The sequence below is a fragment of the Cebidichthys violaceus genome, unplaced genomic scaffold, assembly GCF_023349555.1.
Source record: "Cebidichthys violaceus isolate CVI_PGR_0920_01 unplaced genomic scaffold, fCebVio1.0.p SCAF_22, whole genome shotgun sequence".
NCBI lineage: Eukaryota > Metazoa > Chordata > Actinopteri > Perciformes > Stichaeidae > Cebidichthys > Cebidichthys violaceus.
Genome location: NW_027176395.1, coordinates 1511084 through 1537166, shown reverse-complemented (window position 1 = coordinate 1537166; position 26083 = coordinate 1511084). Strand labels below are relative to the sequence as shown.

At 45.5% G+C, this 26083-nt stretch overlaps 3 protein-coding genes across 6 annotated transcripts; 1 reads left to right on the top strand and 2 right to left on the bottom strand.

The window, feature by feature from the left end:
* Nucleotides 1–602: 602 nt before the first annotated feature.
* On the bottom strand, nt 603–19343 carry dnaaf9 (dynein axonemal assembly factor 9). Of its 3 annotated transcripts, XM_068717570.1 has the most exons (37): nt 19177–19343; nt 18059–18138; nt 17764–17889; nt 17552–17676; nt 17111–17207; nt 16902–17008; nt 16713–16790; nt 16494–16595; nt 16299–16354; nt 16076–16211; nt 15695–15776; nt 15371–15407; nt 15170–15254; nt 15013–15089; nt 14877–14921; nt 14704–14749; nt 14507–14618; nt 14285–14355; nt 14097–14144; nt 13884–13974; nt 13561–13664; nt 13247–13390; nt 12758–12843; nt 12500–12601; nt 11793–11910; nt 11584–11672; nt 11341–11475; nt 11045–11170; nt 8958–8995; nt 8569–8704; nt 8237–8323; nt 7487–7593; nt 7160–7234; nt 6276–6436; nt 6095–6160; nt 5563–5656; nt 603–5324 (listed from the first exon to the last, which is right to left on the bottom strand). In XM_068717570.1, the coding sequence occupies exons 1-37, from the start codon at nt 19230–19232 to the stop codon at nt 5218–5220; spliced, it is 3432 nt and encodes a 1143-aa protein (XP_068573671.1). In that variant the 5' UTR covers nt 19233–19343; the 3' UTR covers nt 603–5217. The 3 variants fall into 3 exon arrangements, with proteins under 3 accessions (XP_068573671.1, XP_068573673.1, XP_068573672.1); XM_068717572.1 differs by lacking the exons at nt 603–5324; nt 5563–5656; nt 6095–6160 and adding an exon at nt 6931–6986 and having other exon boundaries at nt 6314–6436; XM_068717571.1 differs by lacking the exons at nt 603–5324; nt 5563–5656; nt 6095–6160 and having other exon boundaries at nt 6396–6986.
* Nucleotides 19344–20677: 1334 nt separating this feature from the next.
* Nucleotides 20678–24191, top strand: LOC137877910 (GTPase IMAP family member 8-like). 2 transcript variants are annotated; one of them, XM_068718093.1, is made up of 4 exons: nt 20678–20705; nt 20912–21751; nt 22204–22931; nt 23426–24191. In XM_068718093.1, the coding sequence occupies exons 1-3, from the start codon at nt 20696–20698 to the stop codon at nt 22914–22916; spliced, it is 1563 nt and encodes a 520-aa protein (XP_068574194.1). In that variant the 5' UTR covers nt 20678–20695; the 3' UTR covers nt 22917–22931; nt 23426–24191. The 2 variants fall into 2 exon arrangements, with proteins under 2 accessions (XP_068574194.1, XP_068574195.1); XM_068718094.1 differs by lacking the exon at nt 23426–24191 and having other exon boundaries at nt 22204–22757; nt 22842–23124.
* Nucleotides 23994–25954, bottom strand: cfd (complement factor D (adipsin)). Its single transcript, XM_068718095.1, has 5 exons — nt 25849–25954; nt 25367–25523; nt 24896–25037; nt 24482–24772; nt 23994–24314 (listed from the first exon to the last, which is right to left on the bottom strand). Exons 1-5 carry the CDS (start codon nt 25910–25912, stop codon nt 24135–24137), a joined length of 834 nt encoding a protein of 277 aa, XP_068574196.1. The 5' UTR covers nt 25913–25954; the 3' UTR covers nt 23994–24134.
* Between the last annotated feature and the right edge of the window lie 129 nt (nt 25955–26083).

Here is a 26083-nt window from a genome sequence, read left to right as displayed (position 1 = left end):
AATGTTGGGAGCGATATGGTGAGAGTGTGTCAAGTGTATCTGGGGGGAGGGGGGGAGGGGGGGGGGGGGGGGGTCTTGCCTTGAGTCACTGGGGAGAAACTGGCGGCACAGTGGTGGTAGAGAGAGGCGAGGAAACGCTGATGTCAGAGGTGAGCCATGTATCTGCCTGGCAACAATACAAGGACACACAGACACACACAGACAAACACCATCTTCCTTTCTTTAAAACACACACACACACACACACACACACACACACACACACACACACACAGCATGAGGAAATGTAGGGCTAAAACCGTGTGTGCAAGATTCCTCACATTCTCTCAGCACTATTTCAGCTGCCATTTCTCCTTATCAAAGTGCATTAATAGCTCCACACACACACACACACACACACACACACACACACACACACACACACACACACACACACACACACACACACACACACACACACACACACACTCTGCAGACAGCCCTTCTGTTTAGTCTACCTCTCCCAGTCCCAATAACAAAGAGCCCGTTCGGATGCAGCGTAACAAATGTGTGGCGTTTTCGCACAAACGTTGCATTAAGTGACAAAAGAACAAACACGGATCAACCATATAAATATTTAATGGGATACGTGGTGCAATAAAAACAACAGTCACATTATAAAAGCATCAGTCACAGGAAAAAAACAGAAGTTACAGTAGTTTTTGTGCAAATGCAAATCAGTTTCCGCTCACTCCCCGTGAGCGCCCTCACAACTAGATGTGGAAGTCAGTTTGGCACTTCTGAAGTGACTTATTGTTCCCTTTTTACGCTGGACGGCCTGTAGATAAAGGAGAAGGAATGAGCCCTTTGCCCCCCCCCCCCCCAGATCTAATTCTGTCATCACGACACGAGTCGTTACCGTTACTTGACACAGATAACAACCCGCGGTTTGGTTGGTTTTTTTTTTGTACGTAGCTACGGACAGAAGACATTAACCACAATTTCACCCCCATCTTCTTCTGGAACGCTCGGGTTTCATCGGGGGGCAAATATGGAACCTCAGGTAAGGAATTAATAAGAACACCTGAGCAGATCGCTCTCTCTGCGGGGCGATTCCCTCTGAACCTCGACAGCACAGGACGGCTCAAACAATTAGCATCGGCCGTCGCCCCGAGGAATGTTCTGGACGGTTAAAAAAAAAATTACATTTCCAAGCCGCCCTCTCCAATAAGCACAAAATATCCACTTCTAGGAGTGCATACATTCCACACCAGAGCCAATCTTCAAAACTAGAAAAGAACACCCCCCCCCCCCACCCCCCCCAATATAAAACCAATTAACACCAAACTTTGTTTTTGTCCTATAACTTCAGCTACAAAGTGGCTCCACACACAGGATGAAGACACCAGGGTGCTCGGTTAGCCAGAGAGCTGCGTAGCGGTCACACTGAGAGGCTTGTGGAGGGCTCTTTGCCCCCCCCCCCCCCCCCCCCCCCCATGTGCAATATAAGTAGGGGGGGGGGGGGTGACCCAACAAACTCCTCTTTTTGTTGTGTCTGACACCAACTAGGGCTGGGCATCAAGGACCGATTCGTTATTTAAGAGGCGGTTATTGCAGCTCAACGTTAAATAGTAGTAAGTATCCAAACTGTTCTGGTGTCCGGCCCGTGTTCCAACATCTTTTTTTTTGTTTTTGGTTAGTTTACCTGAATCGCCCTCCAGCAGCCTCCCCCCCCCCCGTGTGACATCGCCTGCTTTCCCCTCTGGCTTATTAAAAACACGTCGCTCTAAAGATTCCTTTCACCAACGCTGTTGAAGGACGGATCCTCTGAATGCAGCTTTAATCTCTGCTGTTCTTAGCCGGAGCCAAGGCACTGCTGGATCGGACCCGACGTCTCTCTGTACCGATCACGTTCTCTTTTGAGTTTTTTGTTTTTTTTTGCATCTGCTTTTGCGAGAGGAGACGTTTTGCTTGCATCTAGAATTCTCAATTCACAGTCTTACAAAAATACTATTTGTGGTGTCCGAGGTAATTTCAAATTTCTCAGCAGATATGTAAAATAAATGTGATTATTCTCTCTTTGTCGTACCAGTTTGGTGAAAGGCAAATTTTTTTTTTTTGTCGGAATATATATACGCGGTATCATATTCACGTGACATCTCAACACATGCAGAGTGGTGTCGACGTACTTGTGGTAGTAGTCGTGTATATGCGTTAGTGGTAACATCTTTTAAATATCACAAACATCTTACGTAACCCTGGGCTCTTTAAGGACTCGTCTTGTTAAATATAGTCTCTGTGACGCGGGTTTGAAGTCGTGGAACCGGTTGTCTCCCATACGTCAGCCTCGCAAACTCTCCCCGCTGTCAATCAAGGGAACTCTCTGCAGCATCAGGGAACCACAGAGCGACAGCGACCGCTGCTCACAACACAGAGCAACCCGCGTTTAGTCAACAAAGGATTAATGTTGCATATTATCGTGTTCCACTTACACCCCCCCCCCCCCCCAATTGTAATCCGTTTGCAGCATCACATTTTGCAACAGAAGCCTTCACTTGTTGTGAAGACCCTCTATGGTGTTTTGGGAGCTCATCTGTTTGCTAGGCTTTGTCCTTAAAGAGCTTTTTGAGGGTACTGTAAGAACAATATATAGATATATATATAAAAACACGAGGTACAATTGCACTTCTTTTATAGAGTAAGGAGTGTAAGAGAGGAATGAGTAACTTTGGGTGGGCTCCTCCTCTCCGTGTGAGCCCCTCATGCCGGGGGGGGGGGGGTAATACGTGTTGGAGGCTATGTGCTATTCTATGCTTTGTATTATTCTTCTAGAAGACAGCGGCACATCTAGCATACAACGCTATGGCTTGTTCGGACTCTGCCGAGAGGACGGATGAGGCCAGCAGTGTGAGGCCGAGTTCAGATTCAGGATCCTTTGAATTCTCACAAGTCGTCCGGGAGAGAGAGAGAGAGAGAGAGAGAGAGAGAGAGAGACAGAGAGAAAGAGACAGAGACAGAGAGAGAGAGACAGAGACAGAGAGAGAGTGAGAGCGACAGAGAGAGAGAGAGAGAGAGAGACAGAGAGAAAGAGAGACAGAGAGAGAGAGTGAGAGCGACAGAGAGAGAGAGAGAGAGAGAGAGAGAGACAGAGAGAAAGAGAGACAGAGAGAGAGTGAGAGCGACAGAGAGAGAGAGAGAGAGAGACAGAGAGACAGAGAGAAAGAGAGAGAAACAGAGACAGAGAGAGAGACAGAGAGACAGAGAGAAAGAGAGAGAAACAGAGACAGAGAGAGAGACAGAGACAGAGAGACAGAGAGAAAGAGAGAGAAACAGAGACAGAGAGAGAGACAGAGACAGAGAGACAGAGAGAAAGAGAGAGAGACAGAGACAGAGAGTGAGACAGAGAGAGACAGAGAGAAAGAGAGAGAGACAGAGACAGAGAGTGAGAGCGACAGAGAGAGAGAGAGAGAGAGACAGAGACAGAGACAGAGAGTGAGAGCGACAGAGAGAGAGAGAGAGAGAGAGAGAGACAGAGACAGAGAGTGAGAGCGACAGAGAGAGAGAGAGAGAGACAGAGACAGAGAGTGAGAGCGACAGAGAGAGAGAGAGAGAGAGACAGAGAGAGAGAGAGAGAGAGAGAGAGAGCGACAGAGAGAGAGAGAGAGAGAGCGACAGAGAGAGAGAGAGCTTACTAACAATGTTATCTGGTCTTTTGCCTGCCAGCTGAAAGCGAAATTGTTGATTCTTCTTACTGGCTGTTGACAGCGCTGACAGTCAGACATGTAAAACACGACAGCGCTGTGAATGGCGACACTAAGGTCACCACTGATCTAATAATATCCGAGATAAGAACCTAAAGCGAGCGTTTCCCTCCACTGCGGAGGAATTAGATTATGCTCTTAACAGAAACACCCTTCCTCTCTTATCCGACACGCCGAACATCTCAGAGTGCTCAGTGGATACAGGCTGGTTCTGGTTTTTGGGTAAGAAAACAAAGGCCAATGCGGTATATGCATCGTACCGCTGTAGCGGCAGCATGTGCATCAATTCACTCGAGACAGAGTTAATTACCGCGACTTGTTAATTAGTCTTCATGTGACACTGCTGACCCCATAATGAATGAAAGCCATCAAAGCTTGAGACTGTAGCAGGGTTCCTACACCCTTCAACTTCAAAAATTCCGCTTATTTAGCGCGCTTTTACTTTGAAACGCTCGATCGCTTACACATCACATGACCCACAGCTTATCAAAGTCATTTAAAAAACCCGTGTAGGAACCCTGACGAGAGGAAGACATGCAGAGGACACGAGCGCCGACGCCAAGCATTACACCTTCACTAAAGGCTCTACACTTCATCTGTTTCCCCATGTCCGACCCAAAAAGATGAAAACTAAACACGGGAATGTTGACATTTTGACCAAAACGGTGAATCACTGTTAACTAGCAGCATTGTTAAAAGCAGAATGGAGAGCTTTAAGGTTGGACAGGTTGACGGCCTCAGCTGTTTTGGAACGAGGACGCCTCGCTGAAAGGACTGAAGTCTGCTTTATTGCGCTTTCATTAGATTCACTTTAGGAGTCTTAAAATAAAGCGCTGGGATGGCGTTCAGCTCTGTGATTAACGGCATCATTCATCGGCTGTCCAATGTTTACAGCTCCGAGGCCAGGCGCTCGCTCTGCCGCAGCGTGGCGCGCGGACAAGACGACAGGTGGGCCGTGGATTGGGTGACAACAGAGGAGGAGCGAGTCTTGAGAAACCCCACCGGGGAGCCCACCAGGACCGCGCAGGCTATCCGCGCCTGTCCACAAATAGAGGCGTTCATTTGCCAACTGCGATAAAAACAGAAATGCGCGGGAGCGTGCGGTCGGAAATTCCCTTTCGATTGTGAACGTCTCGCCGCTCGCAGGCTTAGTGGACGTAAACGCACTCTCACCTCTTGGAGAACGCGTCTTACTTTGGATGAACGGGAGGTGACCGCGTCGATCAGTCGCGTACAGTCAGCGGCGTTACTGTCAGAAATAAGGCAAACCGCCCGATGTGTGGTGATTTAAAAAGCTCATCTGAACTCAACCCTTTTTTACTGCCACCAAATCAGGAAACAAAGTGACACAGTACGGAGATAATGAACGTGACCAAACACTGAGTGTTTGGAACATAAGCCCTGCCCCCCCCCCCCCCACAGTGGTTCCCTTAAGAGTTAAATAAGACAGATGGAGGCAGTGGACATACAGATTCTATCAGGGATCAAACAGGTCAGGCTGTCCCTGCAGCTCCAGCTGGCGGTTGAATAGCTCGACCTCTTTGTTGGCCTCGGCGAGGTACTCCTTAATAAACTCTTCCATGTCTGCGGCAACAGCGATGTAAGGGAGACAGCGGCACAATCACACGGAGCGGCTGATTTACAGCCGCTGCTCTGCTTAGGTCTACATCAAATATAGATAGACGTGTTTCTGTCAAACGCAGAGCTTGATTTGTATTCAATAATCTGACTCACACAGACTGCATGCAGTACGGTTTTGTGTTCTGGTATTCCAGGGTTGAGTGACGATGTGCTCGATTGTTCTGCGCCGTGAAAAGGATACAGGGGTGGAGGTTGAGTTTCTCTCCGAAGATGTCCACGTATTGGTGACCGTTGTAGAAGTAGCCTTGTGGTAGCGGGTCCAGGTGCCGGGTCATCTGAACACAAACACGGAATATCTCAGGTGAACAGTTCTTGGGGACTCCCTAAGAGGAACCGTCGACATTGGCTCAAGCGTTCGACAGCTCGACTTACTGTTCATAGAACTGTAACAAACGGCTAAAGTCGATGTCTGAAAATAGATAGAATACAACGTCTTGCTGTGACATTTATCGGTAATGACCTTAAAGGTCGCCTGTGGAGTTCTATGCTGTGTGTTGGATGCATTTCATTCCACATATTTGCAAGATTTTGGGTAATATTTTTAAAACTAGAAGTCATCTTTTGCTGCTTGCTGAATTTCTTACAGCCGAGTCAATATACTTGAACACTTGCTCCTGGTGGACACAGTTCCACAGAGTAGCTCCACACAAACTTCTACCAGTGGTAGTTATTAAAAGTCAATATATTACATATAATTATGAATGTGAACTCACATGGATGCTCTTGATTTCTTGTGGTGAAAGGGTGTTTTTAGTCTTCTTAGGTTTCTTCTTCTGCCTCTGTAAACACCAAAGGGATGTGATGACACTCACACTGCGTTAGACGCCATGTTAACGAGAGGAAAAGAATCCATACATGAGTCTCGGGGGGGGGGGGGGCTATCTAAATGCCTACCTGCTTGGCACACAGCCTCAGCCAGTCCTTCAGGCCGTCCTCAGTGAGGCCGACGCCGTCGAAGACCAGGAAGCAGGAGGCGCTGGTCTCCTCGGGGCCCGGGGTCATGCTGAGGCTCCCGCTCAGTGTGTTGTAGCTCACCTCCGTCGGCTGGTCTGAGTCTGGAGGTTCCAGAGACGAAGGAGCACACACACACACACACACACACACACACACACACACACACACACACACACACACACACTTCACACCTTGTGTAACACGGCATGCGGTCGGTGAGGCGTTAATGTTTGAACCGTCTATACGGCCTCTCTGCTCCCCGAATCACTCACAGCCCACGCGAGTGGATCAAAAAGAAACAAGATGAAATAAAGTAAAATAACTAAATAGAATAAATAAAAACAGTGACTGTAGTACACACTTGACACAAGGAGATGTGGGTATTAGTATAAGGATGGGACAGTACAGTCTCAGTCACATTCGTTCCGTACTAGTGTCTCTTCCCAGCTCTCCTCACAGGCTCCTGCACTCTCTCCTCATGCAACAGCTCCACGCAGGTGTGCAGATGGAAACAACGAGTGGGAAACTATACGGAGGAAACCAAACTATGAGCTGAAGTCTAAACACCCAGACAACAACCGAGCAGTATTCCTACCGTCAGGAGCTTCTGGACTGCCTTGAGGGCAACCTTTTCTCTAATAATTCCCAAAACTGGGAAATGCAAACGCAGGTCACATATTCACCGAGGAAAGAAGTCACATTTGTTTAGTAATGCTGAACAAAAGCAAGCTCTCTGGAATTCAAAATACGATCTGAAAGATTCAAAAGTCAGCAAAAGTGGTTTTTAAAGACAAAAAAATTAAATGAAAATAAGTTTTTCTTACCAGAAAATCGGACTTTCCCCCAAACGTTGTACACATTTCCTCTGAAGGGGCTTGTCCTTAGTGATGACTTGAGCGCTACAGAAAAGTGATTTTAAAATATTTATTTAAATCATCAGTTTCCTGGAAGGCAAAATTGGCAGCAAGTGCATCCTTTGGGAACACGGATTGTTACTTTGAGACCTCAGTTGTCTCCATATTTGGAGGGAAAGGCGGCTTATATAATCGTCATCAAACCCTGCCAGCTCCTATCTGGAACTGCTGTCACGTGTTAGAGTCAAGGGGGGGGGGGGGGGGGGGGGGGGGGCAGAGAACTCCTCTCCGTCTCACCTTTACAGCGGGTGACGAATAGAGGCCTCTCGAGGGGCCGGCTGAAAGCCACGCGCTGCTGGGTGAGGACCAGAGACCCGCGGCCGGAGGAGAAGCGCCCTCTGCACCTGAAACACAAAATGGTGAGGAAGTTCAGTGTTTTGTGCTACATTTCATGTCTTTGGCTGGAAAGCTGTTTCCTCTACCAGCTGCCCACGTGAAAGAGGCCAGCGTTATGCGAGTCGCTGGTGAAACTGTGGAAGAGGACGAAGAATCTGTAAACGCAGATGCTGACGAGAAGAACCCGCTCACAGAATAAAGCTTGAGGAGTGAATGAAAAGGGCCTGACGCTGGCCACTTCTATCCACTGTGTGATCTGAGGGGAGGGTTTAGCAGAGGTTCATATTAGGCTAACAACGGAGGCATGAGAGCTGAGTAGACCGGGGCCCAAAAAGGGAAGGAGACCCCCCCCCCCCCCCCATGTGTATACATGGCGACTGGATGGCCAGCAGCTTGTTACAGGCTGCCAGGAGGCAGCTGGTGATAGAACACCAAGATGCCCTGAGGGGCTTTACAGCAATCAGCGGCCGATGCCCCCACCGCTGCAGCCGAGTGGCAATTAAACTGCAGGGAGGGAGGCGAGGTAGGGCGGAGAACGCCGAGGCAGGAATCAACAGCAATCTGTGGCTCAGTGTGGACACGGGAGGACACACGAGGGGGGGGGGGGGGGGTCACAAGCAGTCAAGCGGTGCATAGGGGTGAGGGTCTTACCATCCAGGGTAGAGGACATAACGGGCTCTCAGCATCTGTGGCTCACTGAAGCTGCTCTCAGAAAATATCAGATTCACGTCTTCATTCCTGAATGATAAAAAAAAAAAAAAAACTCTTGACTCTGCAAACAGATGAAAATATTCAGAATTTTAATGAGAAATGAATTACTCTGAGCACAGAATGCATTGAGGAACCGTGCAGTGCTCTGACCCAACAGGTTCAGACTCATGGAGTGGAATAAAACGTAGCCTTGAGTAAATATCTCCAGCACAGATACAAATCAGCTAAATGACTGTTTTGCGGCGTTGATCGTGATTCTGCGGGCGCCTTACCTGGTGACAGCTCCTCTCTCTGCCAGTATGAAGGCTGCGGTGGGGTTGGCAGAGCGTACCAGCTGCTGAACATGCTGCATGAGAGGGTGCTTGTGCTCTGCTGTCAGCCCGGTGAACACCACTGTGCTCACAACGCCTGACACACACACACACACAAAAAAAAAAGAAGAAGGGAATATGAATTCCACGAGAAAATGGTTCACTTCCCTGAAAATACAGAATCACGTCTGTGTGGGCGCTGCAGATATGTTTCACTCTAGGTTTGGTTTTTTTTTTTTTTGGGGGGCATTACAGAACATTTCCTGATTCTTATCATTGCACAAGCTGAGTAGTCCAAGTTTACCCTGGATGTGTGTTGTTATTGTTGTTGGGGAAACAGACACACTTACCTTGGCTGCACTGCTCCAAGAGTTTAGGAAATGCAAACCTGCAGAGAGACGAGAGGCAGGAGAATAAATGTACAGTGAGTATGGGGGGGGGGGGGGGGGGGGGGGACTGACAGGCAGCCATCATTCACATGCAATTTTAGCTCGAGAATGTTCGCAGTGGATAGATCATGTTGGAAATAGAGCAAGCTGTTCACATTAGAAACTAGAGACTTGGATTAGAGTCGTGTGAGAGTTCGTGAAGGGGTGAAGTCTTCCTTTAAGCCCTGTAATGTGAACACAGCACAAGAGCTGTATTTCCATGTATTTAATTAACAGTCCTCTTTATTTGAACCCTTGTCTTGCTCCACAATATCATCGCTAACAATAACTCTATTTACGGCGGATGGGTTTTTTTTGCCAAAGCTGTGCAGCAATAAGCGGGGCTAATTCAGCGCGATGGGCTGTTGGCTGGCGGGGCTGGTTATCAACCGTGGGGCATTTATTACAGGATGACATCATGACAGTGACTGGCAAGTGACCAATGTAAAAGCTTTCTGTAATCTCGTTTCGTCTGGACAGAATTTATCCTGCGTTTTCAGATCGATCAGCGTTACACGGCGCTCTGTGAAGAACCGAGACTCTGAGCAAAGAGTCCCTCCTCCGGCCACCAGCGGCCCTCAGGGAGCCTGCAGGCCGGGGGATCAGCCCGTTTGAAAGGCATTCATCTTTCCTGTAATGAACTGTCTACATTCATCACAAAGAATGGATCATGACTGACTGATGAGCCTCACTGAGGAGGGGGGTGGGGGGGTTCTGGTCACACTTGTGGACCTGGAGGATTAGAGGGGCTATGCTGCGCAGGGTTGACAGGCAGGTCAGGCCTAAGCTGGGCTAACCACTCCCAATTAGCACCATAGTGGGTCCGCAGATCTCCACACAATCTATGGCAACAGACAGTGATGGGGGTGTGTGTGTGGGGGGGGGGTGTTGAAGATGCTAAACCTCTTCTAACACATGTTTCCACTGCACAGCCAAGTGGGGCTGGATGGTCATCTCACTATATTTACAGCACATGTTTAAGATGCATTATTAAAGCTCGGCTAGTAGACCATCACCTCAGCTAAAGGACTGCGGGAGTTCTCCATATACATGCTCCAGAATCGGATTATTACATTTGTAATAATGGCTTTTCACTAAAACGTCTCATTAAGAAGCCGGTCAAAGTAGTTTTCCAAGCGTGTTGGAAAAAGTAGACCCTCTCCGGACTGACTTCATCTGTGCGTACGCATCACTGGCCAGCGCAGCTTGGCCGTGCAGTGGAAAACAGCCTATTACCCGGAGTGGTATGTCATATTGTGCGGAGCGGCTCAGTCAATCTTCCGACAGTGAGAAGCTCTGTAAGCTACATCTAAAGCCTGTAACAAAAGGAGAGTGAGATTAAATGCAGGCCTGATCCTCTCTGTAAAAAGGGACCCAGCCTTGAGTTTTAATAGCTAAAAGTGTTACGTAACCTCGTCCTGGAAAACCTCCAACATCCGGCCCTGTCTGTCATCATCTGGTCCGTCCGGCCATACGTTACTTGAATACATAGCTGAATGAAACCCTGGTGTGTTTTAGCACATTCAGCCTCTTTAACTTTGCACAATAGGCACAAAAAAAAGACACATTTCTTGCTCGCTGCAGGCAAAACAAAAAACACAATATGGAAAATGTATGTTTTGGGAAAATGCTCAAGCATACGGAGAGCTGCAGCAGGGTAGCGGAATGTGCTGCAGGAGTTATTTGCAGAGTTTTTGTTGTTGTGAAACTGGGTCACCGAATCAATTGCTGTGAAATGCGTTTGGGTGCGACTGCCTGTCCTCAGCAAAAGGAGCAAGTCATAAGCTGTGCTGAGCAACGTTCAGAGTCTACAGGTGGCGAGTGTTTGGCTCCTCATCGGATGGATTCACGGTGACGTATTCTTAGGGAAGCTGTTACATACAGCTGCTGCTGCTTCGGTGGCGTTTACCGTGTCATTTCATCCGATGCCCGTTTCTCTACGGCAGTCAAAGCTCGTCACGTTTGCTTTCCTTTCAACAGACCTAATCTACTGGAGGAGGAAACGTCACCTGTGCTCCACGCAGGAGGCCAGCGGGTCCACACAAGCAGTGACGGCGCCGATGGTGAAACGCGCTTGGACGACTGGGTCAGGGTGGAAAAGCACAGCCTGGACCACGTCCAGAACATCTGTGTACCTGTCCAAGTAGAGACATTTACAAATGAACAAGCCATCAATTCAGTCTTTTCTTCTTGTCATTTCTTCAAGTGCCTAGATTCATTTCAAATTGTAGGATTTTTGGTCTAGAAATGGTTCCTTTTAGCTCTGCTCTGCTCTACTGGAGTCGTATCTGATGGACCTTCTTACCCAGGTGAGAGCACCAACAGACGGGGTTTGCCTCCAGGGCCTCTGTGGCTCTCCAGGAAGCTGGACAAATACTGCTGCAGGTGAGAGGCTGAGAAGCCGTCACAGCCGTCAGGAGCAGGCTTGTACACCACCCACCTACAGAACGGAAGAAATCAAAGTCAAAGTGTAGTTCTTTGTGTTGCTTATAGCTACAACATATATAAGATAAAAAATAATAACACAAACCGAAGGAATCTCTCTCACCTTCCATGTTCCTTGTTCAACTGGACCAGGAAGTTGCAGAGTCTTTTCTTATGGCTTCCTGGTAATCCAGTGACGATGGTTATGACAACCTTTGCACACATAAAAAGCCAAATTAGGGCTGATAGAACAACGCATCCTGTGAAGAGACCAGGAATGTTTTTTTTCTTTCAAACGAGAAAGATCCGCTGCGCCTCAGTCGACGCGCTCACCTTGTCTCCCTGACCGGTGACTGGATTCCTCAGCTCTGCGGAGGGGAAGAGCGCCCCCAGGTGGTCATACAGAATGGGCTCCTGACCGATGCTGCTCAAGGCAAAGTGCTGAAGAAACCTGGCGTGGAACCAGAGTTCAAGGATCAGTAAGCAGGACTGAGGTAAGAACTGGATGGCGCTAGTGTTTTAGGAAGTGAACATGTAAGGAAAAGGATACAAGTGAGTACTACAAGTTTAAGACTTTCCTTCCACCACATCCTATTTGCTCCAGTTTCTGCCGTTTACATGTATATAAAAGCACAAAATCATTTATTTTTTTATTATCTCTGCTGGAACCAGAGTGCTTAGAAATAAGACCTACAGAGAACGACACAGTTTTAGAAGCACTGTGCGGTTTGTTCATTTTGGGTGCAAACGCTTAAAACGCTTGGATGTCTATTTATACGAGGGGACAGATTTGGGAAGAACGAGAAGCCGAGTTATCCCTCCATGTGGTCGTCTTTGTTACAGTCTTCATCTTCTATGCTTTCTCTCAGCAGAAAAGACTTTTCAAGTGTGGATGGTCACAACAGATGACACTGTATCAGGCGTAAAATGCTATTTTGGGAAGACATGCCCACGATCAAGCAATAGCTAGCATCAGGTTTTTATTCCGCGTTTGGTCCAACTGTGAAGCACTCTGCTGAGTGACTGGAGAGTGTACTAACATGTCCTGCTCTGGCAGCTGGGAGTAGGAAGTCTTCAGGCTGCCTCTGCGTTTGGCCACCGGTGGCTCCTGACTGTCATGCAGCTTCTGCAGTCTGCTGTGCCTGAGAGGACGAAAAAGAAATCATTAGAATTCTGACCTTTATTGGATCAATTAAGATCAAAAACGTTTTCTAAAGTTGTGATATTTCAAGGACAAACTGCTGACTTTCCATACTCCAACCTAGCATAAAGACAACCGATCTTACAAGTTCTCTTACATGTTCTTCTGGTTCCAGGACAGGTGCTTTTGGTCCACCATTTGCAGATTAAGTCCAGATTCAGATTTTTGCCACACTGACAAAACCTGAAACCAAAGAGAGATAAGATTCAGACACCTGTAGCTGTATCCATAATGAGTGTAACAGTATGAGGATGGCTTGTTTTACAGTAATAGATCAGCCATGAAGCAACACAGAAAGAGTTAACTATTTTGACCATGTTATTTTGAACACTTAAGAGTCTAGTGTGTATGATTTGGTGGCATCTAGGGGTGAAGCTGCAGATTGCAACCAACTGAAAATGATTCTGTGTGGCATGTGTGTAGGAGACCTTCGATGGTCGTCACAAAAACAGGAAAACGCAAAGACGCGAAAGGCCCTATATAGAGGCAGTGTTTGGTTTGTCCGTTCTGGGCTACTGTAGAAACACGGCAGCTGGCTCCAAAACCCCCTCAAACCCTGTCGGACGTCACTGGCTCCAGGGTTTACCTTGGAGTAGAAGGCCCTGTGGCTCTTAGACCTGGGCTGAAGAGCAAAGACCAGACAGCGGTCAGCGCTGTGGAGAGGGAACGGGAGGTGGGGGAGCAGGCTGCTGTCATACTCCACGAGGAGAGACGCCACAGCGCCGGAGTCCTGGTGAGAAGACCACACATGAATCAGCAGGAATTCAACTGCATATGGATTCATATTAGTATGTTTAATCACCGTGAAGAAATGTCTTTTAAATCATCGATGCACGATGTAACCACAAAGTAGAAAGTATACATATGAGATCATACATGTGTCATAACTGTGAGTATTACCGGGTCATAGAACTTGATGGTGCTGATGTGATCTTTGGACAGTGTAATGCTTCCATATTGAGAATGGATGAACAGCAGTCCCTCAGAGAGGAAAATGATTTTTCCTATGATTAACATTTGAAGAAATATTAAAAGTTGGGAAGAATCCGACTCTTTGTCACATAACGAGATAAGACATTCAAACAGAAATGAAATACTGTGAATACAGCTGTGATTAAAAGTCTATTTTGTCAGTAATCTAAGAATCTAAGGTTATACAGCAGCATTTATACAGCATATATAAATATAAACTGCTTTTTATCAACACTAGTGGATAGAGTCACCTTCTTCAGGTGTGGAGAGCTGGCTGCTGGAGAACACGTACGCAGCATCTGCTACAGTCAGAGCAGATCCCAGACAAGAGCCTTCCTCTTTCTGTTAAAGACGCATAGAGGAAGCGATGAGGTCACATGTTCTCACACACACACACACACACACACACACACACACACACACACACACACACTGCAGTGGACACATGAAGCCTCTGAGCTTACCTTAGCCAGATGTTGGGCTTGCTCAGATTGCTTGACATCAGGTTCCATCTAAAAACAATATGAGCATAAGAACCCAAACAAACAATGGTGGTGCGTTCCTTAAACTACGGATGAGACAACATGTTCTGTATGTAACTTGTGCGTATGACATTAATCATGCTCTTCCTGACGTTGGGCCCCACACATACCAGCCAGCAGGCGTATCGAGGCACAGGTGTAGTCAGGACGGTGTAGCAGCTGTCTGAGGACACAGTGCCGTCTGCAGGAGAGGAAACAGAAAGAAGCACGAACAACAAAGTCAGAGACAAACAAGGAAGGTGGAGCACAAATATGATTCTTGTTGTTTTTGTTTGTCAAATGTGCTTTCGTGGAATCGCTCAGCAATCCATTGTAATTAGACTTCATTGTACCTTTCTGTTGAATGTTGATGCCGGACTCCAAGAAGGATTCAGAGAAGACCACGGAGCCCAGGTCTCCCCCGTCCCACTGCAGGTCTGGGATGTCATGGACAGTCATGGAGGCCTGAGAACAAAAGTAGAAGTAAGTTAGATGAAGAAGAAAAAAGCTTTTTTTTAAGAGGAAAAGTGTACACAAAACTCTAACTTACTGTTTTTACTACGTAACGGCTGTCTTTATCAGTCAGAGGGATGATCCTGAAAACAAAAAGAAAACATTTACTAAAAGGATTTTAAGAAAGTTTGAAATAACATGATTACATGTTTCCAGGAGCAAATGCTTGCAAAAGACCAGTGGGTCCAACCAGGACTAGTGAACACCCACCTTCCCTGCATGTTCACCGCTTGTATGCTGAATTCACATTTGGACCTGAACAAAGAAAAACACAGAGTCAAACCCAGTCAAACAAATCACTGACATTTCTGCTGAAAGTCTCACAGTAAGGATGACGGATCTGTACCTCAGAGAACTGCGGTACTGACTTAAATCCATCGAGTCCAAAGCCAACAGAAAGGTGTTCTCTGCTACATCCTTCGCCTGAGATAACAAACACGCCTTGATGAGAAACGTGTACGTGATCCGTTACATGTTAAACTAGGTGCTCTTGTGTGTCTTACCTTGGTAGCGCTGGAGGTGAAGGAGTAGCTTTTGATTCCTGACAGGACTGCTTCAACAGCAGCTGAGTAAATCTGTGACAAAAGCCTGGAAAAAAATAAAAAATAAAAACCTCTTTCATTTCGACATCCTGTAACATTTAACAAAACAATAGCTTACAGGGGAAAAATATTGATTATGAGATCCAGAACTAAATCACTTACAAGACTTCTGTCTTCTTTTGCTTTGTGTTTTGATTTCCTGTGGATGAAAGAAACAAACGATATACTACTTCTCATATTACAGTTAACTCCAGGCAAGCTAAGCCCGTTCTGGACCCCACAGTTAACTCAACACACAGCAGCACTTCACACACCATAGCTCCTTTAACCCCCTGTGTGAACATGCTCTGCAGCAGGACTACCTCTGAAATGTGATGCAAAGGACAATAATGTTGAAAAAAAAACTAAACATTTTTCAACTAATATCTTTACAAATGTGCAGGTAATCAATATGAAATAGGCAAAGTCATCCAGTAGAACCCTCACCAAGGTATGGAGAGTGGGTGGTCCCAAAGAAGTAGGTCCGAGAGCAGGCTAGAGGTCCTTTGGGAGCCACACACTGCAGAATCTAATGAGCAAAGAAAAAAAGTGTTTCTTTTGAAAGATACGATCATGGGCATGAGTCCACTTCACAAATAGACCGAAATCTCATATTTACAGGAGACATGGGGTGATCACATGTGTCCTGAGATGTTCTGGTTGTACCACATCACTTCACCAGGTGGTGCTGCAGGCCACTTATTAACTTGAGCAACGTGATTTAGAAAACATTGAAGGTTCCCTGTGTAAAGATCGAGTGGAGTAACGTCTACCCGAGCACAGAATGACAGGTCTTCTACCACACTGGTTCCACGCCAGGCTCCTCACCATGTGTGTGGCTGCAGAACCCTCGGGTCCGGTGTTGCGGACCTGATGACTCTCTGAGGGAAAGTTGAAGGAATAACCCTCCAAATCCTCTGAGGAGGAATGCTTTCCAAACAACACAAAGGGCTGCTGACTTTTACTGAAACAAGAAACATTGGATAAAGCGATTGTATTAAGACGAATGAATATCATTTCAGAATATGAGCGCGTTGAAGAAGAAGCAGACCTTTTGTCCGTGATGTTGCTGGAGATCAGTCCATGAGAGTAATACGTACGGAACGCCTGTGGATTGATGAGAATACACTTTATGCAGACACAAGTACACTTGTGTCTACTGCACACAGACATTGAACAACGCAGTTTAAAAATACAATTTGCATTTGTATTTATTTATTTGTCCCATAAGTGGAGATAAGCGTACCTCTCCTGCCTGGGCTTCAGAGAGCTCCAGGATGGACAGATGGCTCTCCAGGTCCATGCTGGAGAAGAAGCCGCTCCACTGCTTCTCAAAGCTCACCAAGTCCTAGAAACACAGCAAACACAGATAATGTAACTTTTAACCTTCATAATTTCCTTTTATCAATAAAAAAACAAATGCCTGATCATTCCATGTAGATTTCTGAACATGTAAATGTATTACCTCTGTGAGGAGATGATCCAGGGACACCGGGTCCAGTCTGCTGTAAACCTGCCACAGCTTCTCACTCATGTCCATTAGCTGGAAAAGCAGGGATATATTTACAACAAGCGTAGGACCGCAAGTACAATGTTGTGCTACGGACATTTTTCACGTTAAATATCTTTCCCTTTTGCAACTGTTTGAAGGTACCTTGTACTTCATGGTGAAAAAGCTCCCTCTACCGATGCCTTCCAGGGCGAATGCTTGAATCAGAGGCCACTTTTCCACCATAAACATGTCAAACCTCTGGATGTGTCCTAGAAGGAGAAGAAGAGCAAACGTGTACCCGTGTCGTTGGTGAAATGATCTTTCTAAAAAGTAGTGAATGAAGGCGGAGGCGTAAACGTGACGATACGTACCCTGGGAGCTGTTAGGCACACCGATGCGATAGCAGTCCTGCACCATCGTGAGAAAACTGGAGATTTTGAATTCTTCTGCTGCTTCCTCATCTTCATACTGTGTGTGTGGAGGTGGGACAATTACAAAAGGGACTCACAAACACAGCTACAAAAGGGTCATATTTACAATTTTCAGCAGTGGCAATCATAACCTGAAGGGACTGAGCCACCTGCGCACACATTACAGGTGCATTGGTAAAGAAACTACAACACACTGTGTATGTATATGTGCTGCTTTCACTGTGCAGCCTGTGTAGACGAGGTGTAACATTTAAGATGACTGAAAAGATTAATAGTAGGGTTCAAATTTTGGATGCCAAAATACTCTTGATAACGTTCCTGCTCCTAACTGGAGCGTACAGGATCTGTAATCAACAAGCCTGATAAGACTGAAGCGTTCACCTCCGCCTCTGTCATGCAGTAGAGATGCAGGTTCCTCCAGTGGGACACGTAGGGCAACAGGTAACTGTAGTTCATTGGGTTGCAGTACAGATGAACACAATCGGCCTTGATCAGCAGGATTACATCTGGAATACGGTAAAGCAATGTGTCAGAATGGATACAAACTAGAGCAAGCACAGGAACAGGAGCACAAATGTAGTGGAAAAACTCACCATCCAGCATTTCATCGGGAAACTCCTCAAGGACTTGTTCGAGATTCAGCTGATTTCTTTCATATAGTCCGTAGAACAGGTATTTCGCCAGCTCAGTGCACCCCTCATTATATCTGCTGTCAATTCCTGAAATACACGAAAAAAATGACATTAATATTCACTCATTGGCTGTTTTGGAATGACCATATGAATTGTTTTATCCACCATTTGTTTGGTGGTTTCATCTGGCCTCAGTAGTTGGCAGAGCAGTTAACGAGGTCAGGTAAAGAAATAAAACGTTTGCAACTTAACGTACCAAGAGAGCACAGGATGCCGTCAGGAGTGACAACGCCGCCCTCACAGAGCAGAGACTGAACCTGACGCAGCCGACTGCAACTGGAAAAAGTCACAAGAAAAAAAGATTTGATATATATATATAGTCATGGCTTTGTTATTTAATAACATTAAACAATTAACGGTTCCATTTGAAGCTTGGAAACAGCAGTTTGTCGACACACTGAATGATCTACTTGTAGTTTCCAAAGAATTTAATCACATCTCATATTTAAAAATCTCATGATTGCCAAAGGTTTCTACGAAATAGTTCTTCTCATAATATAACATTATTAATATAATATAATAATATTATTATTATATCATATAATATATAAGAGAAATACAAACGGTTGATTATACTGTTTTACTTTTATTAAAAAATTAATTATGCTCAATTTATTTTCATATGACATATTAATAATAGTAAACCTAGTAAACTAGTAAAAAAAAAAGTAAAATATAAAAAGAATAAATTCAATAAAAACACAAAATATAATTACATAAAATTATAATTATGAAGGAGAAATACAAACAGTTGATTATACTGTTTTAACTTATAGCGTAACATACAATCTTAAAATTATGACATTGTTTCAGTTAGGTAAATAATACATTAGTTAGGTTAGTCATAATTAGCGTAACGATTTATCTTATTTTCATATTTTTTGTTTGTTTGTTTTGTGAGATGTTGACGTGACTTCCCACAGATTCCACGTTAAATCACTATGAATTAACGTCATTACCCGTAACCGTTAACGTTAGCTTTAGGTTTTGCCAATAAAAATACTTGAGACTGTTTTTATTTATTTTATTAATACTTGACTGATGTGAGGGGGTTTCTAGGAATGGGGGTGTTATGGCACCGCTAGCTAAATAAATATGTAGCATTGCTTAACCAGCCAATGTACAACTACTCACAGCGTAACGTACGTTACTAACGTTAGCCGTTACTGTTAACAGGACCGTTAACTGTACCTAAGTGATGTGAAAACGACGACGAATAACGGACAGTGTCTCGCGCTAACGTTAGGTTAGCTAGGTTAGCTTGACAGCTTCACTGAGGCGTTTTCCGTAAACACAATTGGATCGTAACATTACCTGACAGCTGGGCTAATTCCCGATAATTTCCCGTTAACTCTCCTAATACCGGCCATGGTGACTGTTTGTCCCGGTTCACACAGTTTTAAATCGAACAACGTTATGTATTTTTAAGGCCGACTAACTACATCTTCGTCTTCATCACCCTGGAGAACGTCTACACAAGATAGCGTAGCAACGGAGCAAACCACCTGATGTTTAGGGGTGTCCAGAATAGTATTACAATAGTTGGGGGGGGGGGAGTGACAAAATATACCACACATTATTATAATTTCCAAAACCTTTATTATGTAAAGTACCATATTTTTTCGATTGACCGAATCAAGCGGTTTAAAAAAAAGCAATGTATCCGAATTAAGCAGACACTTCCCCCCGTTTTACGCTGTAGTACTGTCTTGTTTTGGGCCGTTTTGACAGCGGCAGGCACCAGCGCGCAGCAGCACAGGGAGATGGTGCAATCCCTCAGTAATCTCAGTTGTGTGTATGGGGGGGGGGAACCCCTTCTTACTAGTAGCTAAATCCATGCTAGTCTGCATGTGCTGGAAGTGATAATTTTATGTTTTTGCTGTTGTTTTGTCATCACAAGTGATGAGATGATTAAGAAATAATTTTAGGAGCTAATTCAACCAGAAAAAATAACCTATTTCCTGTTTTAAACAGATTCCCTTGTCATTAGTGTTAACCTTATACGTTCACAAGGACGTTTTTATCTCGTTTTTTTATCTTGCATGTCATAGCACTAATATACTTGTATCTGCAATTAGGCTGATTCAGCAATAATGAAGACCATAAACAATCACAGGATGCCTGTCAGACTGGCTTTAGGGAAAAGAAAACTGAATCAGGCCTACTGATAAGGAGTTTGCAAATCCGTCCAATTTAAAATGTTCACCTCAAATATTACCTTTGAAACGCTGGCGTGCTTAAAATGGACTTGCATTTGTAAAGCGCCTTTCTGGTCTTCGACCAATCAAAGCTGATGGCAGAGGGTACCATACAAGGTGCCAAACGGCTCAAGGGTCCAATCCAATGCCCACTCATGCACACTGGTGCAGTATCGTGCCCAAGGACACTTTGACATGAGGCCCGGAGGAGCCACATTTCACATTGTGGGGACACAGCTACTGTATTTTAGGATGCAAGGCTGTGTGTGTGTGTGTGTGTGTGTGTGTGTGTGTGTGTGTGTGTGTTTGTTAGACAAAGAGAAAAGATAGTGTTTGGCATGGATGCTTACTACAGATTGTTGGTTTAACGTGCACAAAGGTTTTAGTAAGAAGTACCGTTTCTTTCTAAGAACTCAGGCATGGCGTTATGAAACATAAGCCTTTTGTGCTGTGGAATGTACTTCCTTGACAGCAATACTTTGGGTCACACGTGAAAAAGTTGTAACCAGGAAGCGTCTTATTTTTTTTTTTTCGCCCTCATAATGCTCGTCTCAGAGCCAGAGAATCCAGTTTCAGGTCTTCTCTTGAGCTGACAAGGATCTTAAAGCAGACTTGTAAGAGCATCTGCAAAAGACATGTCGCACAGTAAGTAGTTCTTTCATGCATCATTTTGCGTTTTCCTACACATTCAATGCTAATTTAAGGGCAATGTCAGCAATTGCAAGGCCTAAAGAATAACAGATGCACTTGAGTTGCAGTTAATGTTAAAATACATATTTTTTAAACCCTGTATTTCTTGGTGTGTGCACTTAAAATGATCATTGACAAGTCATTACTGTGTTGTTTGGCAGACGGCAAAGCTAACATGAGGCATATGATGGTGGTCATGTCCACCGAGGAGCAGTGGTCCTCTTGGAAGTCTCTGCAGCAGCACGGGTCAGAGGGACAGCATCTCAGGTTAACCTTCAGTCCTCTGGGACCAAATCAAGTCTGTGACTTGACAGTGGACGGTCGCTTGGTCAGCTTGATTTACGCCGATTTAAAACAAGACATGACAGAGGAGGGCATAAGTCGGGCAATAGATGGCTGCTTTAAGTCTTGCGCAGATGGAGCCAGTACATTCCTGCTGCTGATCCAAGGCGGCCTTTACACGAAGAGGGAGAGAAGAATGGTGGAGACGCTGCGGGCCCACTTTGGAGCCGAGGCTTTAAAGCACCTGGTAGTCATCTCCCTGGAAGACGGAAAGGTCGCCGACACACTGGACGACGCCCTCCTGGAGCTGCTGAACACGTGCGACGGAAGGTACTGCCGAATCACCTCGTCTGCAGCCGAAGGCGAGCTGGGCGCTCTGCTCAAGATGCTCGACCGCGTGCTGGCTGAGAACGGCACGACCGGCTACACGGAGGCCATGCTGACCGAGGCCAAGAAAAGGAGCGCGGAAGACTCGGCCATGCAGATCCTGAAGCAGAAGGTGCGGGAGGCCGAGGAGCAGGAGCGGGCGTTCAAGCAACGGATGCAACAGCGAGAGGAGAGAAGAGCCAAAGAGACGGAGGAGCTGAAGGTGAGACACGCCGAGGAGAGAAAGAAGGAGGCGGCGGAAAAAAAGCAATACGAGACGAAGAGGGAGAGCCTGGAGGAGGCTGTGATGAGCCACGGGGCCATGCTGCAGCTCCAGATGAGTGCCACTGATGGTGAGACTCAGTTTGAATCAGAATGAGTTAATGTAAATGAAATCTTTTTCCTGCACAACAAACATTTACATCTGGTTGTCTGCTTTTTTTTATCGCAATAATCATAACAAACAGGATTCTCATAACTGTTTTGTTAAAGTGTGAAAGTACATTTTTGCTGAGCTGCATTTTCGAGACATTCTGGCGCAGAAACGTCTCCCACTAGAGGGTGATAGAGGCACACATTGATCGAATTGGTCATTCCTCACTCGTCATCTAATACAATATTCAGTTTTACGCATGTAATACAAACAGTCAAAAACTATTGAACCCCAAATGCGGCGTTAAAGTTCGTGAATACAATAAAATCAAGTCATGGACTCTTATTTCTGCCTTTTGTTGTACATATTTGTTCTAATTGTTCTGATAATGCTCCCTAACCGCCATTTCTCCTTTTGGTCTTTGACTTTAAGATGATGACACCAAGAAGATGTCGGTCATCCTGTTGGGTCTGTCTGGCAGCGGGAAGTCCTCTGCTCTGAATCTCATTCTAGAGAGGGCAGGTAATCACTACAAATCCATCAATGAGTCCAGTCACCAACCCCCTCAGCCCACCTTGTTCTGTGAGCGGAAGGAGGCGTTGGCAGCGGGGAGGCGACTCATCCTGGTGGACACCCCCGAGCTGTGGGACGAGGACGGGGCGGAAAATCCGGAGCTGGTCAAGGACTGCTTGGCTTTGGCCTTACCCGGACCCCACGTCTTCCTGCTGGTGCTCCAGGTGGAGCGCTTCACCCAGGGCGAGTGCGAGATGCTGGGTCACCTGCAGAGGATCTTCGGACGAGACTTTGCAGAGCACGCCGTAGTCCTCCTCGTTCGCTTTGACCGCGACCAGCGCAGCAGGCCTCAGGGGATCAACGACTACGTGGCCGGCGCCCACGCGACCCTCCGGGATCTCATCCGCAAGTGTGGCAGCCGCTTTTATGAGCTGGACGTGGCGAAGTCCCAGAATGCCCTGAGCTACCCTCAGGTGAGAGACCTGCTCTCAGGGATCAACAAGCTGGTAGCCTCGCACGGAGGACGCTCCTACTCAACGAGGAGGTTTTCTGTGCAGGAGCTGCAGGAGAGGAAGAAGGGGATTGGGCAGAGAAAGGAGGGGGAAGGGACCTACTTATTAAGAGATGCTTGATTTCCAAACCCAAAGGTGAGCACAATGAATGCAACACCTGTGCAGCGTGATTAATTAAACGTGATATGTCATTTGTTCAAACGAATATATAGATACCATCATATCTGATGGTATCAGATATGAGAGGAATCAGTCCTGCAGAGATGTTGCTCTGGATTGAATTACATTGCAGATTTTTTAAAGTTTTTGTAGATTATGTCATGCAGGAAATTACCACCAGAGGCGCTCTATATGAGTGAATTATATAGAGAATTATCTTTCCATATATTTTTGATTATAAAGTACATTTTTAACTCTGTTACATTTAGCATATTCATACATTCATCAAATGCAAATGACAGATACATTCAATCTTTTTTTTAGAAAATGTAGATTTATGAACAACTGGCACCAGCGAATCAGAAATTATTATTATATTTGCTTTGTGTAAACAAATTGGTGGTGGTGGTGTGGGGATTTTCCAAAGAGCAGAAACATCAGGGATCATTCATGTCCATGTTTATCTGCAGGCAGCAGGGAGGAGGAGAAGAAGCACAGCTGCTTTTCTGATTTACTTCTGGACTTATCTGAAGTTCATGAGATCTGCTTGTTGATATCGTGATTGCCCAACAGTTACATTCTTTAACACCATCCTCCAGATGGACAACAAGCGCACTCCACTGCATGAAGACAAAAGAATGTTTGTCTGAACGTTCTTCTAATAAATCAGCTATTGTGCAACTCAAACTATAACTGTGCTATAATGTTTATCCCTGCTATAAGGTGACTTTTGTGTCTTTATTATGCAATCGAACAGAATGGGTCTAAGAGCAATACTATCAACACTGAAATCAAAAAATGTTTTGTTGCAAGTGAAATAAATTAAATTAAATGAACAGATTTGGTTGCTGTTGAGATGAATCTTGTGGGCGGGACAAAAGTGACAGCTTGGCAACAGCTGGGAAAGGAGAGAGCTTTTTTTTTTTAATTGGCATTCATCACAAAGTTATATTACTTGCAATGAAACATTTATTTGATTGCAGTGCGGGTAGTTTTCTTTGTTATTGTTCAGTAAACAACTCAAAACAGACATCTGAATGTGATGAAACTGTATTTTATTGATTCCTTTATAACGTGATGGCTAATCTGTTTGTACAGGTGGGTGTAGTATGTTCCCCACACTGGGGATCTATCTCTATAGAGCCGTGCTTTTCGTGGCGGAAACATGGCTGCCACCATTTAGTCGCTCTGGTCTGGTGTTGCGCTGGGCTGCGGGGCCATGGTGGTGTCGATCCACTCGGTGTAGTGGGAGATGATGGTGTAAATTCCGGGCTTTTTAATTTGGCCACACTTCTTTCCTCCGTTAGAAGTGATGCCCACCGCGATGCCGTTGTAGAGCAGAGGACCTCCAGAGTCACCCTGAGAGACAACAAAAAAGAGGGGACTTTAACGGGAAATTACCGTATTTCATATTTTGGAAAAAAAGAGAAAAAAACAAACATTCGTATACTTTGAATACAGACAGACACACGTTACTTTTCTCATGGTCATCCTGACCTGATTGACCCATTGACCCATAGACTCACATCACAGCTGTCTTCCTTCTTGTGCGGTTGATCACAGGGCGTTGGGCACACTCTATGTGCGCATATCATGTTATTGGTGAACTTTCTGCCGAAGTAGTCGCCGCGTCCGCACCGAGCCGAGCTGAACACCTCGACGACCAACTCTTTGAGCTTGTCTGGTCTGGACCCCAGGTCATCGAGGGACCCCCACCCGGCCGTCTCCACCTCCTCATCCGTGCCGGGGTTCGTGCCGCCGGCTCGGAGGAATTCCACAGCTTTAACGGCCTCAGAGGCGTTGAATGGGCGATCCAACTGCAAAAGAAAAACACACACACAAAAAAAAAACGTTCCAAAGAGGTTTTGATCTATAGATCCATCTGAAAGATCTAGAGACAGTTCTGTTGTCGACAGTTGACACAAACTTTACATTTGTACCTTAATTAAAGCGATGTCATTATCATAATTTAACATGCTGAAGTCAGGGTGATTGTAAAGTTCCAAAATGTCAAATGTCTGCTTTGTCTCTTCAGGTTCACTCAGAGAATGGACACCCAGCACCACTTTCCTTCCATTCGGCCTGTGGAAAGAGCACAATAATAGGATTACTGTATATTCAAAGGACTGTATTATAAGCACTGGACTTCATTTGAAAGATGATGCTAAGAATGCATATTAACAAAAATAACACCTTTAATGAACAAAAATCATTTACGAAAACAGAGCAAATAAATATGATGATATTACCAGCTCTCACACAGAGACTACTGCCGTGAGTTGAAGTAAATATTTTAGTTAAAACTTAAAAAAAATCAAGCCAAATGTATTACATCATTGTTCTTAATCTTGCCCGTCCTGCCTCCCACATAACAAACTACATTCACGGCGGTTAGAAGACGGTTGCCTCACCCTGTTGGCAGACAGTGTACTGCAGTCATCACCCACTGATCCGCGATCACAAACCCTCCACACTCGTGTTTCATGTTCTCTCCTTCCACCACCTGGATGGAGGCCATGTAGGGCCGAGAGTGAGGCGCCGCCTCTCTGCCACCGATGATGCCTTCACCTGAAACGATCACAGCGCACGACCAAAAGGTTCAACAGAAGCTATTTCAACTTGTTTGTAACTTCCATGCAATCAGAAGGTGCAAAGTCTCATTTCCCCACAGTTGGTAATTAGAGAGTTATTGTCATAGTGTTTTCATAATGATGGGGCATTTTAGCAGTTGAAAAAAGTAGAAGGCAACATTTTTAAGAATCGTGGCCTATCAGAAAAACACAATACTACAGTGGAAAAAAGAAGAAAAAAGACAAAGCATTGAACATGAATTACTAAGAAGCCAAATTACAGTAAAACGAATCATCAGTTATGAAAGAAATAACAGACTCACTGTGTGAAATGAGGGCGAAAAGGAAAACAGCAGCAGCCACAAGAAGGTCTCTCTCTGACGCCATGATGTCGGCTCAACTAAACCGAAAAACAGCAACTGTGGGGGTTTTAAAGGCTTCCACTGGAAAGACCGGAGACATAAATCAAGTCGATGTGGTGCAAGACACAAGTGGGGTCTGACGGTCCTCCTGTTTCCCGGAATGAAAAACTGGAAAGCAAACAACTTGTTCACTTAC